General features: G+C 47.0%; 1 protein-coding gene across 2 annotated transcripts in view; it reads right to left on the reverse strand.

Moving 5' to 3' along the window:
* Window positions 1-1,219: 1,219 nt before the first annotated feature.
* TMEM125 (transmembrane protein 125) overlaps window positions 1,220-21,115 on the reverse strand; it is a 162,081-nt gene continuing 142,185 nt past the window's right edge. For both annotated transcript variants that reach the window (XM_069642447.1, XM_069642448.1), the window contains one exon: window positions 1,220-2,916. In XM_069642447.1, coding sequence (XP_069498548.1) covers window positions 1,944-2,606 — 663 coding nt within the window. In that variant the 5' untranslated portion in view covers window positions 2,607-2,916 and the 3' untranslated portion in view covers window positions 1,220-1,943. The remainder of the gene's footprint in view (window positions 2,917-21,115) is intronic.

A 21,115-nucleotide genomic window follows, 5' to 3' on the forward strand; every position in this document is an offset into this window, starting at 1 on the left:
GGAAGAGGCTGGACCCTGTGCCTGAGACTGCAAGCCATGAAGAGGCTGGGCCCTATTCCTGAGAATGCAAGCCAAAAAGAGGATGGGCCCTATGACTGAGAATGAAAGCCATGAAGAGGCTGGGCCCTGTGCCTGCGAATGCAAGCCATGAAAAGGCTGGACTCTATGCCTGAGAATGCAAGCCATGAAGAGGCTGGGCCCTATGCCTGAGAATGCAAGCCAGGACGAGGATGGGCCCTATGCCTGAGAATGCAAGCCAAGAAGCAGCTTGGGGCTCGATCACTTTGGGTAGCAGCCAAGAAGTGTGCTATATCCGGAGACTACAGGTCAGAATGTAGCGGGGTGCCATATCCCTGTGACTATATTATACTTCCCTGCTCTGGGAGACCACTATTCTCGCGATAGGAAAATCATGCCCACTGTGGTGTTTATCCCATCCTGATACCTTTTTGGTTAGACCAAATCCCAGGAGGGGTCCATGTTATGCTTTGAGAAAACCCTCGTATCATGCAGTTGTTTATCCCAAATGCAATCTCTTCTTCCAAACATTCTAATGACAATTGATTCAAGTAAATAAAAAAAATAAAAGCGCATTCTTCGCATGAAAATAGAAGTAAAATCACTTTTGAATAAGATGGTTCCTTTCGAATGACACAAACCAAAGTAAGAGGTGTCCTACAAATTGTGATCCACGCCTCCCTTCCTTTTGACAAAAATAGGGTCTCGGCCGATTTCTCCTTCTCTTGCTTCAATGGTGTAGGGTTCCAGAGCAGGGACAAACCCCGCCACTATGGCATTGTGTGCTGGGTCCAAATGGCTGCTTGCACACACACACACACACACAAACACACCACTGGGCCGATAGTGTTTATGTAAGAACGTATTTGCTCCCTTGCTTCACCTGCACCATGTGTTTAAGGTTGAACATGTCGCCTAAAACAGCCCAGGCATAGACACTAATTTCTAAAGTCCCACTCAATAAAGATTTGCAAAGGTGATTCCAGTTCTATGCCGGGAAGATGGCACTGCACCATCAGCTCACATCTACGGTACTATACTAGTCTGCCACTCGTTGGTGCAGCTAAAGGAATTGCCACTTAAGTGAACTGGTTTGTGTTATGTGGAATGAGCTTCAGTGGGAAAATAACATAGCCCCGCCTCTCTCACCGCTGGCCAGACACACACCACCATCCACGTGTCAGGGAATGATTAGCAGCCATTGCTGATTTTCAGGCTTGCCTGTATTCTTGAGTCAATGAGTCAATAGGGCACACACCGCATGAGCATGAGGGAAACAACAAAACGGCGGCCATTTTGAATGTCTCAAGTAACTTCCTATTTTTGTGTCAATAACGTATTTAGCCATCATCCATCCCTGCCAAAGTAGGAAGTTACTCAAATACCATGACGCCTAACTTTCAGTAAGCAAAAGACAACATATGTTAAAGTGTGTTTTCAAGTATTTTTAACATAAAAGGTTACAGGAAAAGGAAAAGGGACGTGAAGGTATATTGTGTGCAAAACCCTTTTTTTTAAAATAGTTTCTTGATTTTTCTTAAATTAAACTATGGCAATTCAGCCTTTTGTAATGGTATAACCATTAGGACCATATGTTTCAGTATAAGCGGTAGGATTGCCCTTCTGAAACTCGAAAAGTCCTTCTGAAAATGAAAATATTCTTCAATGTCTATTTTGGTCAACATTATAGCCTTTGGACAATATTGACTGCTCTTGTAGTTAAAAAATACTATGTATTTCCAGAGCATCATTCGAACAGAATGATAAATGTGTCGGCTATGGGGTGAAAGGCAGGTCGTCCAACCGACAGCAGTGTTGTGCACTATGTTACTGCCCCCTATGCCACTAGGGGACCAGGACGGGCATCTTCCAGTGTAGATCCACCGGGGAGTAAGAACCTGGAAACGCTGGTTGCCTATGGGCACTCAGATCAGGTTGGCCATGCTGGATGAGGTCTCCCTTCGCTGGTTCCCAGACAACCTGCCTGAAATTGTGAACACCCCAATGGTTCTCCTGTTGATTGCACTGGTACCACCTGGACACAAGAAGATGGCTGCCAAATAAACCAGCACACCAAAAAGAAGCATGGAGCCAGCTGAGGTCAGGGTCACACCAACACTGAACATGGCAGTCAGGGGTCGTGCATCGCTAGCTTGTGGTGTGGAGCTAGCAAGCACGACCAGGATGATCCCACACACCAAGATGAGGAGGGCGCTGACCAGAAGGACCAGGGAATCTGAGAGGCCTCCGCTCTTGAGCATGTCAATCTGGTCCCGGCTTTGAATGCAATTCATGTCCTGGACGGCTGAGCTGAGCAGCTGTTTCATGAGTATGAGCAGGGCCAGGATGCAGAGCGAGCTGCCCACTGCCATCCGCCACTCCCCGGAGCGGCTGCTGGTGCTGGCCAGAAGCACAATCCCACCTACCCCACAGAGAATGATCACTAGCACTGCCATGGAGTAGCACAGGATGGACTTGCGGGGCTCCCGCGTCCACCACAGCTCAATGTGTTCATCCAGGATGTTTCTCCGCATGCGGCCTGGATCCACAGGTACTCGCGGAGGATACACCTCTTCCATCTCAGCCATTCAGCATCCACGCTAGGAACTAGGGTGTGTGCAAAACACAAAGTCACTAGTCACAGGAAGAGGACAACTATATAGTGCGTGTCGCGTATGCCCATGGCCTTCCCTACTCGTGTCGTTGAGTAGCAGTGGGTCTCCATGGCTTGCCTGGGATTCCTGTACAGACTTAAGGGCGTATCATCTGGGCAGCTCCGTCATGTCCTCTGCCTTCAAGGACCCCAGTCCACGTTGACGTACAGGATAGCTATTCCAGAAGAACTGAGACATCGCAACCTCTGCAGGATCCTTTTTCCTCGTTGCTTCTATGTGTGACCTATAAGGGTGTAGAGATAAAGACAGAGTTAATTACACAGAGACAAAAGGAATTCTCCTTCAAAACCTCTAGGTGTGTCAACACCTAACAAACTACCCTATGAGGATATGATGAAATCCAATCTCTGGGTTGTGTGCGCTATAGAAATGTTCAAATAAATAAATAAATCCAATGAAATACAGTACCGTAGAAGGGGATGGGGAACACCAATTAGTAAAACCACCCTACGAGGATATGTTGGCATCCAATGAATAAGAGTCCCCTAGGAGAGGGATGGGGAATACCAATGAGTGAAACCACCCTACGAGGATATGATGGCATCAAATGAATAAGAGTACCCTAGGAGGGGGATGGGGAATACCAATGAGTGAAACCACCCTAGGAGGATATGATGTCATCCAATGAATAAGAGTCCCCTAGGAGGGGGATGGGGAATACCAATGAGTGAAACCCACCCTACGAGGATATGATGACATCCAATGAATAAGAGTCCCCTTGGAGAGGGATGGGGAATACCAATGAGTGAAACCACCCTAGGAGGATATGATGGCATCCAATGAATAAGAGTACCCTAGGAGGGGAATGGGGAACTATAATGAGGGAACCCACCCTACGAGGATATGATGGCATCCAATGAATAAGAGTACCCTAGGAGAGTGATGGGTAATACCAATGAGTGAAACTACCCTATGAGGATATGATGGCATCCAATGATTCAGAGTACCCGAGGAGGGGGATGGGGAACACCAATGAGTGAAACCACCCTAGGAGGATATGATGGCATCCAATGAATAAGAGTACCATAGGAGGGGGATTGGTAACAGCAATGAGTGAAACCATCCAAAGAGAATATGATATAATCCAATGAATGAGACCTCCCTAGTACAGGGGTTCGGAGCTCCAATGTGTGAAACCACCCTACGAGGACATGATGTCATCTACTGAATAAGACTACCCAAGGAGGGAGATGGGGAGCTATAATGATTGGATCCACCCTACAACGGCTATGATGGCATCCATTGAACAGGAGTACCCTATGTGGGGTTAGGTACTCCTATGAGTGAAAACACCCTACAGGGATATTATGCCATTAATAGGAATACCCTAGGAGGGGTAAGGGGAACCCCAATGAGATAAACCACCCTACAAATATATGATCTCATCAATGAATGATACTACCTGAGGAGGGTGGGGTGGGAACTCCTCTGAGTGAAACCATGCTACAAGGCTATGAGGACATCCAATGAATAAGAGTCCCCTAGGAGGAGGTTAGGGAATACCAATGAGTGAAACTACCCTACGAGGATATGATGACATCCAATGAATAAGACTACCCTAGGAGCGGGTGGGGAATCCCAATGACATAAACCACCCTACGAGGATGTAATGACATCCAATGAATAAGACTCCCATGGTAGGGCAGTGGGGAAAGCTAATGAGTGAAAGCACCAGGCAAGGATATGATGTCATCCAATGAATAACACTACACTAGGAGGGGGATGTGGAACAATAATGAGTGAATCCACCCTACATCGGCTATGATGGCATCCAATGAACAGTAGTACCCTAGGTGGGGGAATGTACTCCTATGAGTGAAACCACCCCACAAGGATATGATGTCATCCAATAAATAGGAATACCCTAGTAGGGGGATGGCGAACCCCAATGAGATAAACCACCCTACGAGGATATGATCTCATCGAATGAATCAACCTCAACCTGAGGAGTTGGTGGGGAACTCCTATGAGTGAAACCACCCTACGATGCTATGAGGATTTCCAATGAATACGACTACCCTAGGAGGGGGATAGGGAATACCAATGAGTGAAGCCACCCTACGAGGATATGAGATTCAATGAATAACACTCCCCTAGTAGGGGGTTAGGGAACTCCAATGTGTGAAACCACCCACTGAGGATATGATGCCATCCAATAAATAAGAGTACCCTAGGAGGGGGATGGGGAATACCAATGAGTGAAACCATCGTACGAGGATATGATGTCATCCAATGAATAATACTACCCGAGGAGGGGTATTAGGAACACCAATGAGTGAAACCATCGTACGAGGATATGATATCATCCAATGAATAAGATTCCCCTAATACGGGGGTTGAGAGCTCCAATGTGTGAAACCATCCTACGAGGATATGTTGTCATCCAATGAATAATACTACCTGAGGAGGTGGCAGGAACTCCTATGAGTGAAACCACCCTATGAGGCTATGTGGACAATCAATGAATAATACTACCCTAGGAGGAGGATGGGGAACACCAATGAGTGAAACCACCCTACGAGCATATGTGGACATCCAATGAATCGAGGGGGAGAAGGCTAGCCAATCAAGGGAGCTACTATTTCCTTTCTTTGTTGTTTCATATGGCACAAAATGGCTGCCTTCCTGCCGCTTCCAACCGCTTTTTCATGACTGTGTGGAAAGCACTGACTTAGTGTGATAGATCCTGAGTAGCACTGGGTGAACCCCAAGAAATTGACTCGCTAATATTCACAGGTAACTGATTTTAAAATGTGGTTACCCATATATATTTGCAGTTCACTCAGGACGGACAACACTAGTCAAATCCACCCATTTTAGAACCCCTTATTTCTGCTTCCTCTCTCCTGAAAGCACAACTGTGGAACACCCCTATTAATAATTGAAACATGTATAACATGCCCCCCGAACCTTTCAGGCATGTTATAGGTCTCTTTGTGGAATAGTGCCAGCTTGCCTTCCCTCAAAGAGTCCTCCAATGAACTTCCAACCTTCCTTGGCCCTTTTCCAAAGAATGTTGAAAAGTACTGTGACAGTTTCAGAGGTTTGACCCTGTCAGGGGGGGGAAGGGACTGCTCCCATCCTGGGGCAGAATGCCTACAATTGCGTAGCCAGACCTGCTCCTACTCCTGAGGTGTGGTGAGGGAGTTGGGAAGGCCCCAGTCCATGAACCCCTGAAATGCGCTTAAGTGGTGATCTTGGTACCCAAGAATAACGTACACCCCTGTTGCTGGCGGATTTCTCTCTACTTTTATCCGAACCGTAGTTCTATATTGCAAGGTGGCGGCAAAGAAACATGGCGGACCGCCGGAGGAAACCGCTGGACAAGGTATGGATTCAGGGACGGAAGCTGATCGAAATCTCTCACTCAAGCTGAAGGAAGGCAACTTACCACGGCGTAACGAGAACGAAAATGCGGGCGAACACCAAGTTGAAAAACCTGATAAAACCATGCAAAGTGATGTGCACAAAAAGAGGGTGGGGCTAAGAGGGTTTAAAAAAGCTGCGCCAAACGATACCCCAACCACCGGAGAAAGGACAGATTTATATTGGCCCACGGGGTCAATGAGATGTGGGACTAATGGTGGGTTGAGGGAAATCATTAAAACACAAAAAAGAGTGGAAAATAGTTCAGGTGAGGTCCGGTGGCGGGCGGTGGACCAAGAGACAAGGCAAAGGACAGGAGGTGGAGCGTTGAGGAGTCTGTGGCTTGGTAGATCCATGCACAGGTGCAGTGTTGCACAGGAGGGAGGGTGGAAGAGGGGAGTGGGGGTTAGGAGGCAGAGAGGCCAGAACGAGTTAATGGGACAGAATGAGAGGACATCAGGGGGAAGAGGAGGTGAGAGGAGAGAGAGCGAGAGAGAGAGAGAGAGAGAGAGAGAGAGAGAGAGAGAGAGAGAGAGAGAGGGAGAGGACGTCAGGCGGAAGAGGAGGAGAGAGGAGAGAGAGATAGAGAAGGTAGGAATACCACAGGGAAGGAAGAGGGAGAGAAAAACACGGGAGGGAGTAGAGATACACGGAACAACACGTAGGGGTATGCTCGGGTGGAGGAGTGAAAAGGAGTGAGTTGGAGATAGAAAAAAAGAGCGTGTCTGAGACAATACAGGCACAGGCTTGAAACACACTAGTGTGATCCCAGAAAGCAGTAGAGTAGGGAACCCTTATTAATCCTCAGTGGGCACTAGATAGAAAAGGCCTTGGGATTTAGTCCCTCAACTGAAGCTCAGACTCAACAAGACAGTAGGGTCACCAACCTCTAGTTTCAACAACACCGTGGCTGATGGCAATTCTGGGTTAGCGTGGGGGGGGCAGACGGGACCTCGAGGGACCAGGCAAGGACACCCACTAGTTTGTACTTCCTGCATCTTGGCGAGATCAGAAGAAGTGATATTAACAACCTGTTAATAAAAACCCTTGAACTATCCCGGTGTTCTGGACATTATTGAGGTCATCTGTGACGGAAGGCAGGATCTTGAAGCACCCAAAGGTCAGGTGACGCATGCTTTCCTTTTCCAATGCGTTAGCCCGATCCTCATGGCTATACCTGCCATTACGTTCCATGGCATGTAGAGATGCGTGTTAGTTCCCTTTAGTTTGAGCGGCACAAGCAAGTTTCTTAGCAACTTCTTTCTCCCCATGTCTACTGTTGGGATGCACGCGTGGCGTCCCATCCAGGCAAAGGGGTTCAGGCCGATGAAGACCTATTAGGAAGTGCCGCAGCGGGAGCAGTTTGAGTTTTGCGCAGCAGAAGGCGCATGTGTGACTTGTAGTCCATTGTGATACACATTAGAAGTATTATATAGCAACACATGTATGAATGTAGCGGTTGCAGAGGGTATAGATAGGGCCCCGCGTTCAGAAGTAGTGCATAATGTTATGTCTTGCATTTTTGTGCGAAAAAGGAGCTGAATTAGGTGGAGAGAGCGATGATGGAGTTAGAAAGGTGATGCGATAAATGTGACGTCAGCGGCTCGACATGGCAAGAGTGCTGCCATATTGGATCTCTAGTCCTAGCACACGATGAGTAGACTGAAGGCCCTGATGTGGCGCTGCGTCTCTGTTTAGCTCAGTCCCAAGAAAAATCACCTTTCCATCCCCGCTGGGAGAAGCCGAGGTCAGAGGCACCCACGGTGCGCAGAAAAATGCTAATTCTATCCAGCTGCAGAGTTCAAAGGCACTGTTCGATGTGGGGAGGACAGGTAGATATGAGCCCTTTGAAGGACAAATTCATGCGAACATGGCACCAGGGTTTGTGATGCGAAGAGGCCATGTGAAGATTTAGAGCACTACTGCCCTCACCCAAGGAGCGATCATCCCATATGAATCACAAGTAGACACATAACCAAAGCAAATAAATCCCTGAAGATCCGACTCAAGAGTGGTGCCCTGTTCACGTCATTACTGGGCACCTGGAGTTTAAAGGAGATAGGGGGTGAGCTGTGTCTGGAACGTACCATGATTTAGGATCGGAGGAGCAGAAGTGATGCCAGTAAATTTAGCACGAGGTCGGGGGTGCAGCTCGTGTTGGCCGCAGACTCTGGTATAATGAGAAGGCCCATTGTTTTATCAAACCAGAGTTGGCCTCGCCATCCTTACTATGACCGTGCCGGGGTTGGAGGGGTGCACATCACGTGACGGTCAAGGCTTATTATTGTAGAGGTGTACCTGTGCACCTGTGCACCAATCATCTATTCGGATTCAATAGTGACGATGCAGTGGACCATGTGTATAGGGGAATGCGCTTAGATATGGTGTTTCCAATCAGTCCAGGGACTAAAGGGGCTTATTAGCATGTCATATAGGAGGTAGCCAATGAGGGTGATGGGATGACTTTTGTAACCTATGTATGAAAAGGTGCGGGCTTCCTCTATATAACCTGTAACTTCTTAGGACGTGTCAGTTTGGTTTTAAGAGACCGTCTGAGACCTTTTGCGTGCAATAAACCTTGTTTTCCCTTGCAAAGTGATTATTTTATTGTACGGGTGTTGAGTCACGTCTTTCTTTATAGTGCCATGAAGCGATCTGTGCATAGTGTTTGGCACTACATAAACTAAGCGACAATAAATAAATATGAGGTCTGATTTGCAATTTGTTTAATGCAGCTAACTGTGATTGTGGCACCTGAGAATATACTGGGTTTGTGCCATCTGGGTGCAAATTGCTATGGTCAAAGTGAGAATATCCCAGGCTCTGCTAAACTGGGCAGATACCGGACCCTGCTAAACTGGGCACAGACCATCAGCCTATGCGTATGAAAGGATTGTGTAAAATGGGAGCATACTGGATTCATGTGACAGTGACATTGTACAACAGCAAACAAGGATTATAGTGGAATTGTGCAATTGTTAACTGTGTGTGTATTGGGCTTGTGTATAGAGCAGTACTGAACACACACAATGGGAACATATGGTGAATAACAACCTTGGAATACATTTGCATGCTGCCCATTGGCACCTCACTAGGATAGTCAAACTGGGATTGTACTGGGATTGTCCAACTATCAATATACTAATATTGTATAAAATGGGATTATAGTGGCAGTGACAAACCTGGAATGAACTGGGATTGAAAAAAGTGCAGTGTTCTATGTTTGTCAAATTGAGAATGTACTGGGATTGTCAAACTCAGTACAGGAACTGTGTAAATTGCCAAACTGACAGCAACCTGGTTTGAGAATAGGAATACACTGGGCGAGTGAACATTCGGAATCTATTGGGTTTATTGGAAGTTTGCGCCTGATACCTTTTTTGTAGGAGGCATATATTGAAGGTTGTTGCACCAAAGCAATGACTAAACTTGCAGAAAGATAAAGGGATTTGCATTAGTCGTAGGGTTGCACAATGGCCAGACCTCCTCTGGTGTTAGTTGCAATATTGTCATTGCTCAAGGGTGAAGGCCAAGCATATTTGCTCCTTTTGCCTGGGATGCAAGTAGCAAGGCAGGTGCAATGAGGACATTTGTGCTGTCTCGACATGGTTGTAAAGGCGGGAACTGTGCACAGATGCATGCCAGCAGCAATGCTAACACTGGCACCCATGGTCGTAGTGTCGGTGCTTCCATCTGTGCAAATCCCGACTTTGCAACAGTTTAAAAACCAGCCAAATGTAGTAATTTCAGAAGCTGTCGGGCCCGTGCAAGCCAGTACAAATCCAGTCACTGTGCTGGGAGCAGTGCACGAAAAGGAAAGGCCCAGATGGCAGTGCTGTCAGAAGCCTCACTGAGACCTCTCAGCTATTTACGTTCCGGCAAGTTGGGGTGCACGGGGCCTGACAGTCCAGCCCGCCTGAGCGAGCCAGTAGCAGACACTGCCTGGAAGACAGTGGCCTCATGATGAGTTCTGTGGTAAGGGAGGGGGTACTGGAATCACTGCTGCTTTTATCGCACCGCCAAATTCATACATTGACCCGGAAGTGGAGCATGTTGCTGGAAGTAAATTCTCCACTTTCAGGCAAAGAATCCGTGCATTTACCACATGGAATTATGGCTCACATTAAAATGCACCAGAAATCCCCATGGACAGACTCCAAAAATGGGGATTTACACCTCCATACAACCACTGTGGTAGTGCCACCGGACCGAGTGGCCATAACGGTAAACGATTTGGGCGGGAGATGATCATTACTCCAGTGTTCTCCCCTTGCATCCCAGTGGCCATGTAGGCCCTAGACCATTGGAAAATGTTCAGGTAGAGGGCAGTTAAAGCCGGACAAAAATGGGTTCACTTAAGATAATAGGAACCGGTAACAATGAGGTCATGTGACATAACGGAAACTGGCAAAATAGCTATAATGGAAATAAAAACATGATGCGCTAAGTGGGTATTCTGGAAAACTACCACAAAGCTCAGAATAGGCATGATGTAAACCGGCAATGACTTGTTAAGTGGGTATGCTGGAAAACTACCACACGACTCTTAATAGGCATGATGTAAACTGGAAATTAGTTATTATATGGGTGCACTGGAAAACTACCACACGACTCTTAATAGGCATGATGTAAACCGGCAATGTTCTGTTAAGTGGGTGTACTGGAAAACAATCACAGGGCTCTGAACGGGCATGATGTTGTATACATTGGCGTTGCATCAGCGGGTGCTCCCGTTTGTTCCCGCAGAGATTCATACCGTCGGCATCTAGTTGAAGCCAAGAAGATAAGTGAAAAGGGCTCGGAATACAGATGCGTGTGTTGACTACTGATTCTGGAAATCAAGTGAAATGCACTCAGTGATCCAGGCGTGCATATGTCCTTAGCCCGATTATTGAGCAAATTGGATGGATGAGCTTTTTATAGCAAATTTTTGAACGTAAAGAGCAGATGTGCTACGATTGAGCATTTAACAGGACAATACAGGCCCCATTGAATTGGAACTTGGCAATGAAAATAATTTGGGTTTTGCAGTGGAAATAGTATCTATCACAGGTTTTAATCTTTGTTGGATGTGTGGCACATACCCCTTTGAGCACAAAGTGTTGAAGAAACCAATATCTATTGAACATCCCCTGATGAATGTTGAACCAGCGTGGTAGACAAGAACAGAAACATGTTGGGATTCTAATATCAAGACATTTTAGGAGTTTTTTCAAGTGTACATTTGATCATTGTGTCTTTTTATAATGTGTAAATGTTGACACCGTTTTTAAATTGAGTAAATTAATTAATAATTTGAATTGTGACAACAAATTAAATGACTGTGGTATAACAATTAGGCCCATTTTTTCAGGACGACTAGTTGTGAAAAAGCCTTGGCCCGTTCATCCTTTATGAGATAGTTGTTTTTGAAATTGGTTATCCATCTCTTTTTTATGCATATATATATATACGTTTTTCCCAGACCATGTAGATAGGCTGACCCTGGTTAGGAGTCAATTTTTGGGAAAATATATTTACCTGTCTGAGGTACATGGGCATGATGTAAACTGCCTGTTAAGTGGGTGTACTGGAAACTACCACAAGGCTCCAAATAGGCATGATGTAAACTGGCAATGTTCTGTTAAATGAGTGTACTGGAAACTGCCACAAGGCTCCAAAGAGCAAGGATGTAAACCGGCAATGTTCTGTTAAGTGGGTGTACTGCAAAACGACCACAAAGCTCCAAATAGGCATGATGTAAACTGGCAATGTTCTGTTAGGTGGGTGTACTGGAAACTACCACAAGGCTCCAAATAGGCATGATGTAAACTGGCAATGTTCTGTTAAATAGGTGTACTGGAAAACTACCACAAGGCTTCAAATAGGCATGATGTAAACTGGCAATGTTCTGTTGAATTGGGTGTACTGGAAAACTACCACAAGGCTCCAAATAGGCATGATGTAAACTGGCAATGTTCTGTTAAATAGGTGTACTGGAAAACTACCAGAAGGCTCCAAATAGGCATGATGTAAACTGTAATGTTCTGTTAAATTGGGTGTACTGGAAAACTACCACAAGGCTCCAAATAGGCATGATGTAAACTGGCAATGTTCTGTTAAATGGGTGTACTGGAAACTGCCACACGGCTCCAAAGAGGAAGGATGTAAACTGGCAATGTTCTGTTAAGTGGGTGTACTGGAAACTGCCACAAGTCTCCAAAGAGGAAGGATGTAAACCGGCAATGTTCTGTTAAGTGGGTGTACTGCAAAACTACCACAAGGCTCCAAATAGGAATGATGTAAACCAGCAATGTTCTGTTAAATGAGTGTACTGGAAACTGCCACAAGGGTCCAAAGAGGAAGGATGTAAACCGGCAATGTTCTGTTAAGTGGGTGTACTGGAAACTGCTACAAGGCTCCAAAGAGGAAGGATGTAAACCGGCAATGTTCTGCTAAGTGGGTGTACTGAAAAACTACCACAAGGTTCCAAATAGGCATGATGTAAACCGGCAATGTTCTATTAAGTGGGTGTACTGGAAAACTACCACAAGGCTCCAAATAGGCATGATGTAAACCGGCAATGATCTGTTAAGTGGGCGTATTTGAAAACTACCACAAGGCTCCAAATAGGCATGATGTAAACCGGCAATGATCTGTTAAGTGGGTATATGTCATTTGATAACTTGAGACAATGCAAATGGCAATGGTGCCATAAATGGATGTGCTGGAAACTGGCCATGATGTGTTACATAGGCATAATGCAGACTAGCAATGATGCACTAGCAAGGATCAGATTTACATGCCTGAAAACCTAAGCGAATAATGTGTGCTCATCTTAATATTTAGTTGATTATCTTGGCATTGTCATGTTTACAAGTTGTATCATTTTCATTCGTCAGCACAACAATGGCGTGAGATGAAGTCCTCTGCCTAGCTCTGGTGGTAAAGGGATGGGTCATTGGGGCGAGGAACCACCGCCTGTGGTGTGATGTCACCCTGCGGGCAGTGTGGGGAGTATCCCTTGGTTTGTCCCAGCATGCCCCGGTCAGCTCGAAGTAGCGTGTCACAGGAAGTTTAAAATCAGCGTATCCCTTAGAGAGAGGACCCCAGTAAATGCAGAAGATCACAGCACTCAGCACGTTCACAATGCATTGGACCAAGAAAAGGCCCCAAGCGTTGTGGACAAGCATCCAAACATGGAGGGAAGTACAGGGATGTTATGACTCTGACTGTGAAAAATGGAGTGGCTGACCAAACCCGCAGGTAAAGATAAAAAGCAGGAACCACCCCCGGCATGTTCGTCTGTCGAGGGAACACCTAACTAAGGAAGTCCCTGAACAATGGTGGCCGCAGAAATACCCAATTTCCTGACCCTGGCATGTGGTGGACATTACCTGCGGAGATGGTGAAATTGAGAGAACCAGTAGTGTGGTCCCGAGTAACGCATGCCAAAATGGCATTCCAAAATGGCACCTGGCGTATTCAAAGGCTCGGACTGTGAGTTTGTGTGGGGGGGGGCGTGAGTGGGAGGAGCGAAAGAGCCACTTTGACTGACTGGCAACAAAGGAGCCCCCTCGAGAGGAGAAGAGCCACAAATTTCTGAGGGCAGTTGAGCAAGTGTGGACCCCAGGGGTGAGGCTAGGCCATTTTATAAGATGTGGATTTCCTCTGAATGTTATGGCATTTAAAGGCAATCCAAGGAAGATTTGGTGAGCTTTGGGAGTCAAAGGTGGAAGAGATGCACCTTGAACTGGCGGGAAGAGGCGATGAGATGGAAGGGGCGAAGTTGGAGGAGGTTGTGAAGAGCGGAAATTAGGCATAAAATATGGAGGTGGTGATGGAAACTCAGGGGGAGGTGGAAAGTGTAGAGGGGAAAAGGGTCAAAGAGTAAGGAGGAGGGCTGGTAGAAAATGTGAGTAGGGAGGAGGAAGAACGGAAGTCAGAGACAACTGTGAGAGAGGATAGATGAAGCGCTATAACATCATGAGGAGGAAGATGAGGATCAAAGGGAAGGTCCTGGGAAGAGACGCCCGGCATGTGGTAAAAAGTAATATGTAAGAGGAGTTCAAAGGGAAGAGAGGGAAGACTGAAAGTACCACCCAGAAGCGGCTGAGGCGGAGACATATGAAAGTACCACTCAGAAGAGGCTGAAGCGGAGACGTATGAAAGTACCACTCAGAAGAGGCTGAAGCGGAGACGTATGTAAGTACCACCCAGAAGCGGCTGAGGCGGAGACGTATGAAAATACCACTCAGAAGAGGCTGAAGCTGAGACGTATGAACGTACCACTCAGAAGAGGCTGAAGCTGAGACGTATGAACGTACCACTCAGAAGAGGCTGAAGCTGAGACGTATGAAAGTACCACTCAGAAGAGGCTGAAGCTGAGACGTATGAAAATACCACTCAGAAGAGGCTGAAGCTGAGACGTATGAACGTACCACTCAGAAGAGGCTGAAGCGGAGACGTATGAAAGTACCACCCAGAAGCGGCTGAGGCGGAGACATATGAAAGTACCACTCAGAAGAGGCTGAAGCGGAGACGTATGTAAGTACCACCCAGAAGCGGCTGAAGCGGAGACATATGAAAGGACCATTCAGAAGAGGCTGAAGCAGTGACGTATGTAAGTACCACCCAGAAGAGGCTGAAGCGGAGACGTATGAAAGTACCACTAAGAAGCGGCTGAGGCGGAGACATATGAAAGTACCACTCAGAAGAGGCTGAAGCGGAGACGTATGTAAGTACCACCCAGAAGCGGCTGAGGCGGAGACATATGAAAGTACCACTCAGAAGAGGCTGAAGCGGAGACGTATGTAAGTACCACCCAGAAGAGGCTGAAGCGGAGACGTATGAAAGTACCACTCAGAAGAGGCTGAAGCAGAGACATATGAAAGTACCACTCAGAAGAGGCTGAAGCGGAGACGTATGTAAGTACCACCCAGAAGAGGCTGAAGCGGAGACGTATGAAAGTACCACTCAGAAGAGGCTGAAGCGGAGACATATGAAAGTACCATTCAGAAGAGGCTGAAGCGGAGACATATGTAAGTACCACCCAGAAGAGGCTGAAGCGGAGACGTATGAAAGTACCACTCAGAAGAGGCTGAAGCGAAGACGTATGAAAATACCACCCAGAAGAGGCTGAAGCAGGGACGTAGGAGGAGGCACGGTGTCCGCATGACAGGATAGCTGTGGGAGAGGATGTAGCCAGTACACGGCGGAGCATCGCGGAGAACCAAGAGGGGACGAAGTCCAAGAAGAGCAGGAGTAGACAAGGACTCTGGACATGACACCGTTCCGACTCATCGGCTGGTGTAGGGGCTGGAGCTGGGACCCCCAGACAGAGAAGACAGAGTGTCCTGGTTCCGGTGGAATCCCAGCTTCCACGTGCAGCCTCAGCCAAACAAGAAGAAGAGGATTTAACCATAGGAATCAAGAGGCAAGAAAGAATTGCGGGGCCACCTCACCCCCCAAGACTGTGAGCGACTGAGAAGTGAAGGATAATCTGGGAAGCCACCCCCAGGCGGGGGATCACACATTCCAGAGACCGAGGGTGCTTCTTTCTTGCTGGGATATGTTTTGTTTGTTTTCACAGATTATGTAACAAACCTTAATAAAGAATTTTCTTTTTCTAATCTTTCTTCTGCATCTGCCTGTGTCGCTCCTGGTCGTGCCAGGAGGTCACCTCTCCACGCTGTTAAGGCATTGCACATGTGGCTGATTAAATGAGTCCTCTCCCAGTGTGGCACAGGGCCAGAAATAGCAGCCATTCTGTGATTCAGAAGGGAAAAGTCCCACGTGCAGCTGGGCATATCCCCCGGCGTGCTCTGCGCTCTCTAGGCAGAGCTCCAGACAACCTCCTGCCCCCGCGCATGCGCCGGATCAGCGAGATTCAGAAACTCTCCCATTCACGCACATGCGCAGAACCCGCAGCGCCTGGGGCTGGCCTCGTTAATGGCAACACTCCATAGGGACCAGCACTGGAGTCACAAACGTGTCAGTGTTTATGGAATATGCATTTCTACGTTTGTGAATGATTTTGGTACATAATTATTTTTAAGTTATTCGTTTTATTAAATGAATCAGACAATGAGTTATTTCGAGGCGCTGTCAACGATGGCCTCAACCACTCCCCGACTGTTTGGTCCAAGGGTTTTTATTGAACAACAGATAAAGCTCAGGCTTGCAAAAGATTGATCCAGGGCTGGGTACGCTATAGCGTGGTGCTGCCTCCTCATCCCCCGTGGGCACCTAGCTCTTTAGCCCAGGCGTCCCTAAAACCTAGATTGTCAACTAGCAATCGGTGCCCACTACTTTCTAAAGACTAGGTAAGGTGGGTGCTTCATGGCGGAAGCCTTCTCTGTCCGGTAAAGTGGGGCCTTAATGGCGTAAGCCTTCTGTATCCAGTAAGGTGGGGGATTAATGGCGGAAGCCTTCTGTATCCAGTAAGGTGGGGGCTTAATGGCGGAAGCCTTCTCTATCCGGTAAAGTGGGGCCTTAATGGCGGGAGCCTTCTGTATCCAGTACGGTTGGGGCTTAATGGCGGAAGCCTTCTGTATCCAGTAAGGTGGAGGCTTAATGGCGGAAGCCTTATGTATCCAGTAAGGTTGGGGCTTAACGGCAGAAGCCTTCTCTAACCAGTAAGGTAGGGGCTTAATGGCAGAAGCCTTCTCTAGCCGGTAAGGTAGGGGCTTAATGGCAGAAGCCTTCTCTATCCGGTAAGGTAGGGGCTTAATGGTGGAAGCCTTCTGTATCCAGTAAGGTGGGGGCTTAATGGCGGAAGCCCTTTCTAGCCAGTAAAGTAGGGGCTTAATGGTGGAAGCCTTCTCTAGCCGGTAAGGTAGGGGCTTAATGGCTTAAGCCTTCTGTATCCAGTAAGGTGGGGGATTAATGGCGGAAGCCTTCTGTATCCAGTAAGGTGGGGGCTTAATGGCGGAAGCCTTCTCTATCCGGTAAAGTGGGGCCTTAATGGCGGGAGCCTTCTGTATCCAGTACGGTTGGGGCTTAATGGCGGAAGCCTTCTGTATCCAGTAAGGTGGAGGCTTAATGGCGGAAGCCTTATGTATCCAGTAAGGTTGGGGCTTAACGGCAGAAGCCTTCTCTAACCAGTAAGGTAGGGGCTTAATGGCAGAAGCCTTCTCTAGCCGGTAAGGTAGGGGCTTAATGGCAGAAGCCTTCTCTATCCGGTAAGGTAGGGGCTTAATGGTGGAAGCCTTCTGTATCCAGTAAGGTGGGGGCTTAATGGCGGAAGCCCTTTATAGCCAGTAAAGTAGGGGCTTAATGGTGGAAGCCTTATGTATCCAGTAAGGTGGGGGCTTAATGGCAGAAGCCTTCTCTAGCCGGTAAAATAGGACCTTAATGGCGGAAGCCTTCTCTATCCGGTAAGGTAGGGGCTTAATGGTGGAAGCCTTCTCTAGCCTGTAAGGTGGAGACTTAATGGCAGAAGCCTTATGGATCCAGTAAGGTGGGGGCTTAATGGCAGAAGCCTTCTCTAGCTGGTAAGGTAGGGGCTTAATGGCGGAAGCCTTCTCTAGCTGGTAAGGTAGGGGCTTAATGGCGGAAGCCTTCTGTATCTGGTAAGGTGGGGGCTTAATGGCATAAGCCTTCTCTATCCGGTAAGGTGGGGGCTTAATGGTGGAAGCCTTCTGTATCCAGTAAGGTGGGGGCTTAAAGGCAGAAGCCCTCTCTATCCTGTAAGGTAGGGGCTTAATGGTGGAAGCCTTCTCTAGCCTGTAAGGTGGGGACTTAATGGCGGAAGCCTTATGGATCTAGTAAGATGGGGGCTTAATGGCAGAAGCCTTCTCTAGCCAGTAAGGTAGGGGCTTAATGATGTAAGCCTTCTCTAGCCTGTAAGGTGGTGACTTAATGGCGGAAGCCTTATGGATCCAGTAAGGTATGGGCTTAATGGCAGAAGCCTTCTCTAGCTGGTAAGGTAGGGGCTTAATGGCGGAAGCCAGCTGTATCCGGTAAGGTGGGGGCTTAATGGCGTAAGCCTTCTCTATCCGGTAAGGTGGGGGCTTAATGGTGGAAGCCTTCTGTATCCAGTAAGGTGGGGGCTTAATGGCAGAAGCCCTCTCTATCCGGTAAGGTAGGGGCTTAATGGTGGAAGCCTTCTCTAGCCTGTAAGGTGGGGACTTAATGGCGGAAGCCTTATGGATCCAGTAAGATGGGGGCTTAATGGCAGAAGCCTTCTCTAGCCAGTAAGGTAGGGGCTTAATGATGTAAGCCTTCTCTAGCCTGTAAGGTGGTGACTTAATGGCAGAAGCCTTATGGATCTAGTAAGGTGGGGGCTTAATGACGGAAGCCTTCTCAATCTAGTAAAGTGGGGGGGCTTAATGGCAGAAGCCCTCTCTATCCAGTTAATTGGGTGAGCTGGAGGCTTCCAGCCCTCTAAGATGAGTAGCGGTACCCTTGAGCTAGATGGGGATGCAGATTTTAACCATACATCAATAATCAAGACGACACAAATAGTTTGGCAAACGTTTGGCTGTTTTAATGCAAGTATCTAAAACAGGGAGTACAACGACCATCAGAAATCGCTCGATACTCTGACTCTAACTATTTCATTAAAAAGTTGGGTTCTTATACCCATAATTGGTCATAGCTGACGTGTTGACCTGCGTCATTACCAATGTCATCCTATGTGGCATACTACAGAAACCTATCGGAAAGCGGGATTGGTTCTAAGTGAATATCTAAGCATAGGCTCTATATCTGTATGGAGTAACGGAGAGAGGTAATAGGACAGTTAACATCAGGCGGGGCAACTGAGGCCCTACCTTTAAAATGGCCACTATGAACATCACTAAATGTATGACATCCCATTGGCTACACAAACTATAGGACCCCCAACTACGTGGTCCCCTACAATTAGTTGGCTACTAACTCCGTCAATAATTTTCGACCTGCGTGAGCAGCACGCAGACTGAAGAACCAGGTGCGGGTGAGCTTGTCTTGATACCAGCTTCCAACCAATTAAAATGTGATCCATCATCACCTCAATGGTCCAGTGTAAATTAGTACTTTGAAGTTGGCCGTGAGTCTGTACTGTTCTCTGAGAATTTTGAAGGCGTATGGGTACTATCGGGCTTCCGTGCGTAGGTGTGATCTTCTCGCTCGTCCAACTTTCTTCCATCACGTGACTCGACACCATGAAATTAAGCCTTTCATATATTTGATTTTATTCTTTAATAGTCCTCTGACGTCTTTTGTTTTTGCTTGACCTTTCTGAACAGAAGCTTCTGCTCTTTCACGTTAATTGTATCTAATGTCAGCCAACTCCTAGTGTGATAAGACCTTGGCTTTCTTGGCTCAGTGAACTCCTTAGCTGAAATGTATTCTGTTTAAATCAATAGCTTTTTGTATCTGCGACACTGAGCTGAGGCATTCTTGTGTTATTCAGTAGTGCTATATACGTAGTGGAAACATTTATTCTTTACTTAATCCATATGTATCTATGAGGTATATAGGTATACGTAGACGCTTGCCCGGTCTAATCTATTTAAGCATGTGGCTAGCTTCATGATTGCTTTGCTGCTTGCGTTTCATTGCATCTGTATACGTTTAAACTAACTAAATATCTTCATTACGTTTATGGCATAAGTCTCTTCATCTTGATCCCAAGACATCACTTATCCTTGGTACGCCTTTGTTCTTCATGAATGGTCTGCCTTTCTGGTTTAGTTATCTTCTATCTGGTTGTCGATTCACTTTGTATGACGTCACCATTTATCCTGGTCATTCAGTGTCTTTGTTTCATCAGGAATCTCGTTAAAATGGCCAGCATATTGTCTTGGATGCAAGTATGGTTTCCTCAATGGGTACTTTACCTCCCATATTCTCTTAGGAGTAGGTATTCTTATGGGTACTGCACGGAGCCTGCTCTCTTCTCTTTTCTGCTTCATCTGTTCTGAATACATCACATATTTTGGTTCATACGTCTCAGGTAATGTAGGCGGGGCAGTTGGAGTGGGGGTACTTGGCTCCTCCTCTACATGGGGGTTTAATGACGGAAGCCTTATGTATCCAGTAAGGTTGTGGCTTAATGGCGGAAGCCTTCTCTATCCGGCTCCCTCTGGCGTTCGAAGGGTTCCCTTTCATAATACTCCCGTGGTCGATTTCTGAAATCATATGATTGGTACTGTCCCCTGACAGGCCCTCCTTTCCCTCTCTCCACTCACTCTATCCCACTCGATTCTCCACTCACTCTATCCCACTCCATTCCCTGATGTTCCTTCTGTCTGCACTATGGTCTTTTTTTGTTTAATGATTTTTATTCAGATCCAAATGAAAACATAAAATTCAGTAAAACAGGCCGGTTACAGCAACATATAAATGCATTATTACTACACAACTTTTAACATATATATTTGTATACAAGTTAAAAAGACAAGTTGGGATCTGAACTAATCACAAAAAACCCAAATCACAAAAAGGCTCAAGGGATCGGCTAGAACGGAGGCTAAGAGAGAAGAAGGGAGGGATGACAAAACAAGGGGTGGGGGGTGTAAATGAACATTACAAAATCACTGGGCCTCATTACAAGTCAGGCGGTCCAGAAATAAAGGTGCCAGTAACAACATACTGGAAGGACTGCCACACTACGAGAATGTCTGCACGGGCGGTGCTCCCGGCAGGTCTGACCTGCGAGGAGCACCGGCTCCTGCAGACATGGTTTTCACGGATGCACCAGCACCGTTGCTTACAGTGCCGGTGCTTCTTTGTTCCCATTCCTATGGGACTCCACGGGAATGGGGACTTACAGTCTCCACTGGCTGACATCCCGGGCCACTAGGATTGCAGGCGGCGGAATGATGTTACGAGGTCGGCTCAATCCGCCGATAGCACTAGCGGTTTTCCGCTGACCTTGTAATGAGGCCCAATGTATTGAATGCATGAACTCACTAATATAATCATATAACAATGTTGCTGAATTCCCAAGCATGATCAGAAATACAAGGTGAGAAGCGTATGTAAACAGTCAGTAAAACACTAAAGGTCACACAGCCTTCACGAAGAGTAGTCGAGCTTGTGCAACACAAGTTGGACGAGAAGTAGTGTGCATTCACAAAAGCAGGGAC

The sequence above is a fragment of the Ambystoma mexicanum genome, chromosome 1q, assembly GCF_040938575.1.
Source record: "Ambystoma mexicanum isolate Mex_15411 chromosome 1q, UKY_AmexF1_1, whole genome shotgun sequence".
Classification (NCBI taxonomy): Eukaryota; Metazoa; Chordata; class Amphibia; order Caudata; family Ambystomatidae; genus Ambystoma; species Ambystoma mexicanum.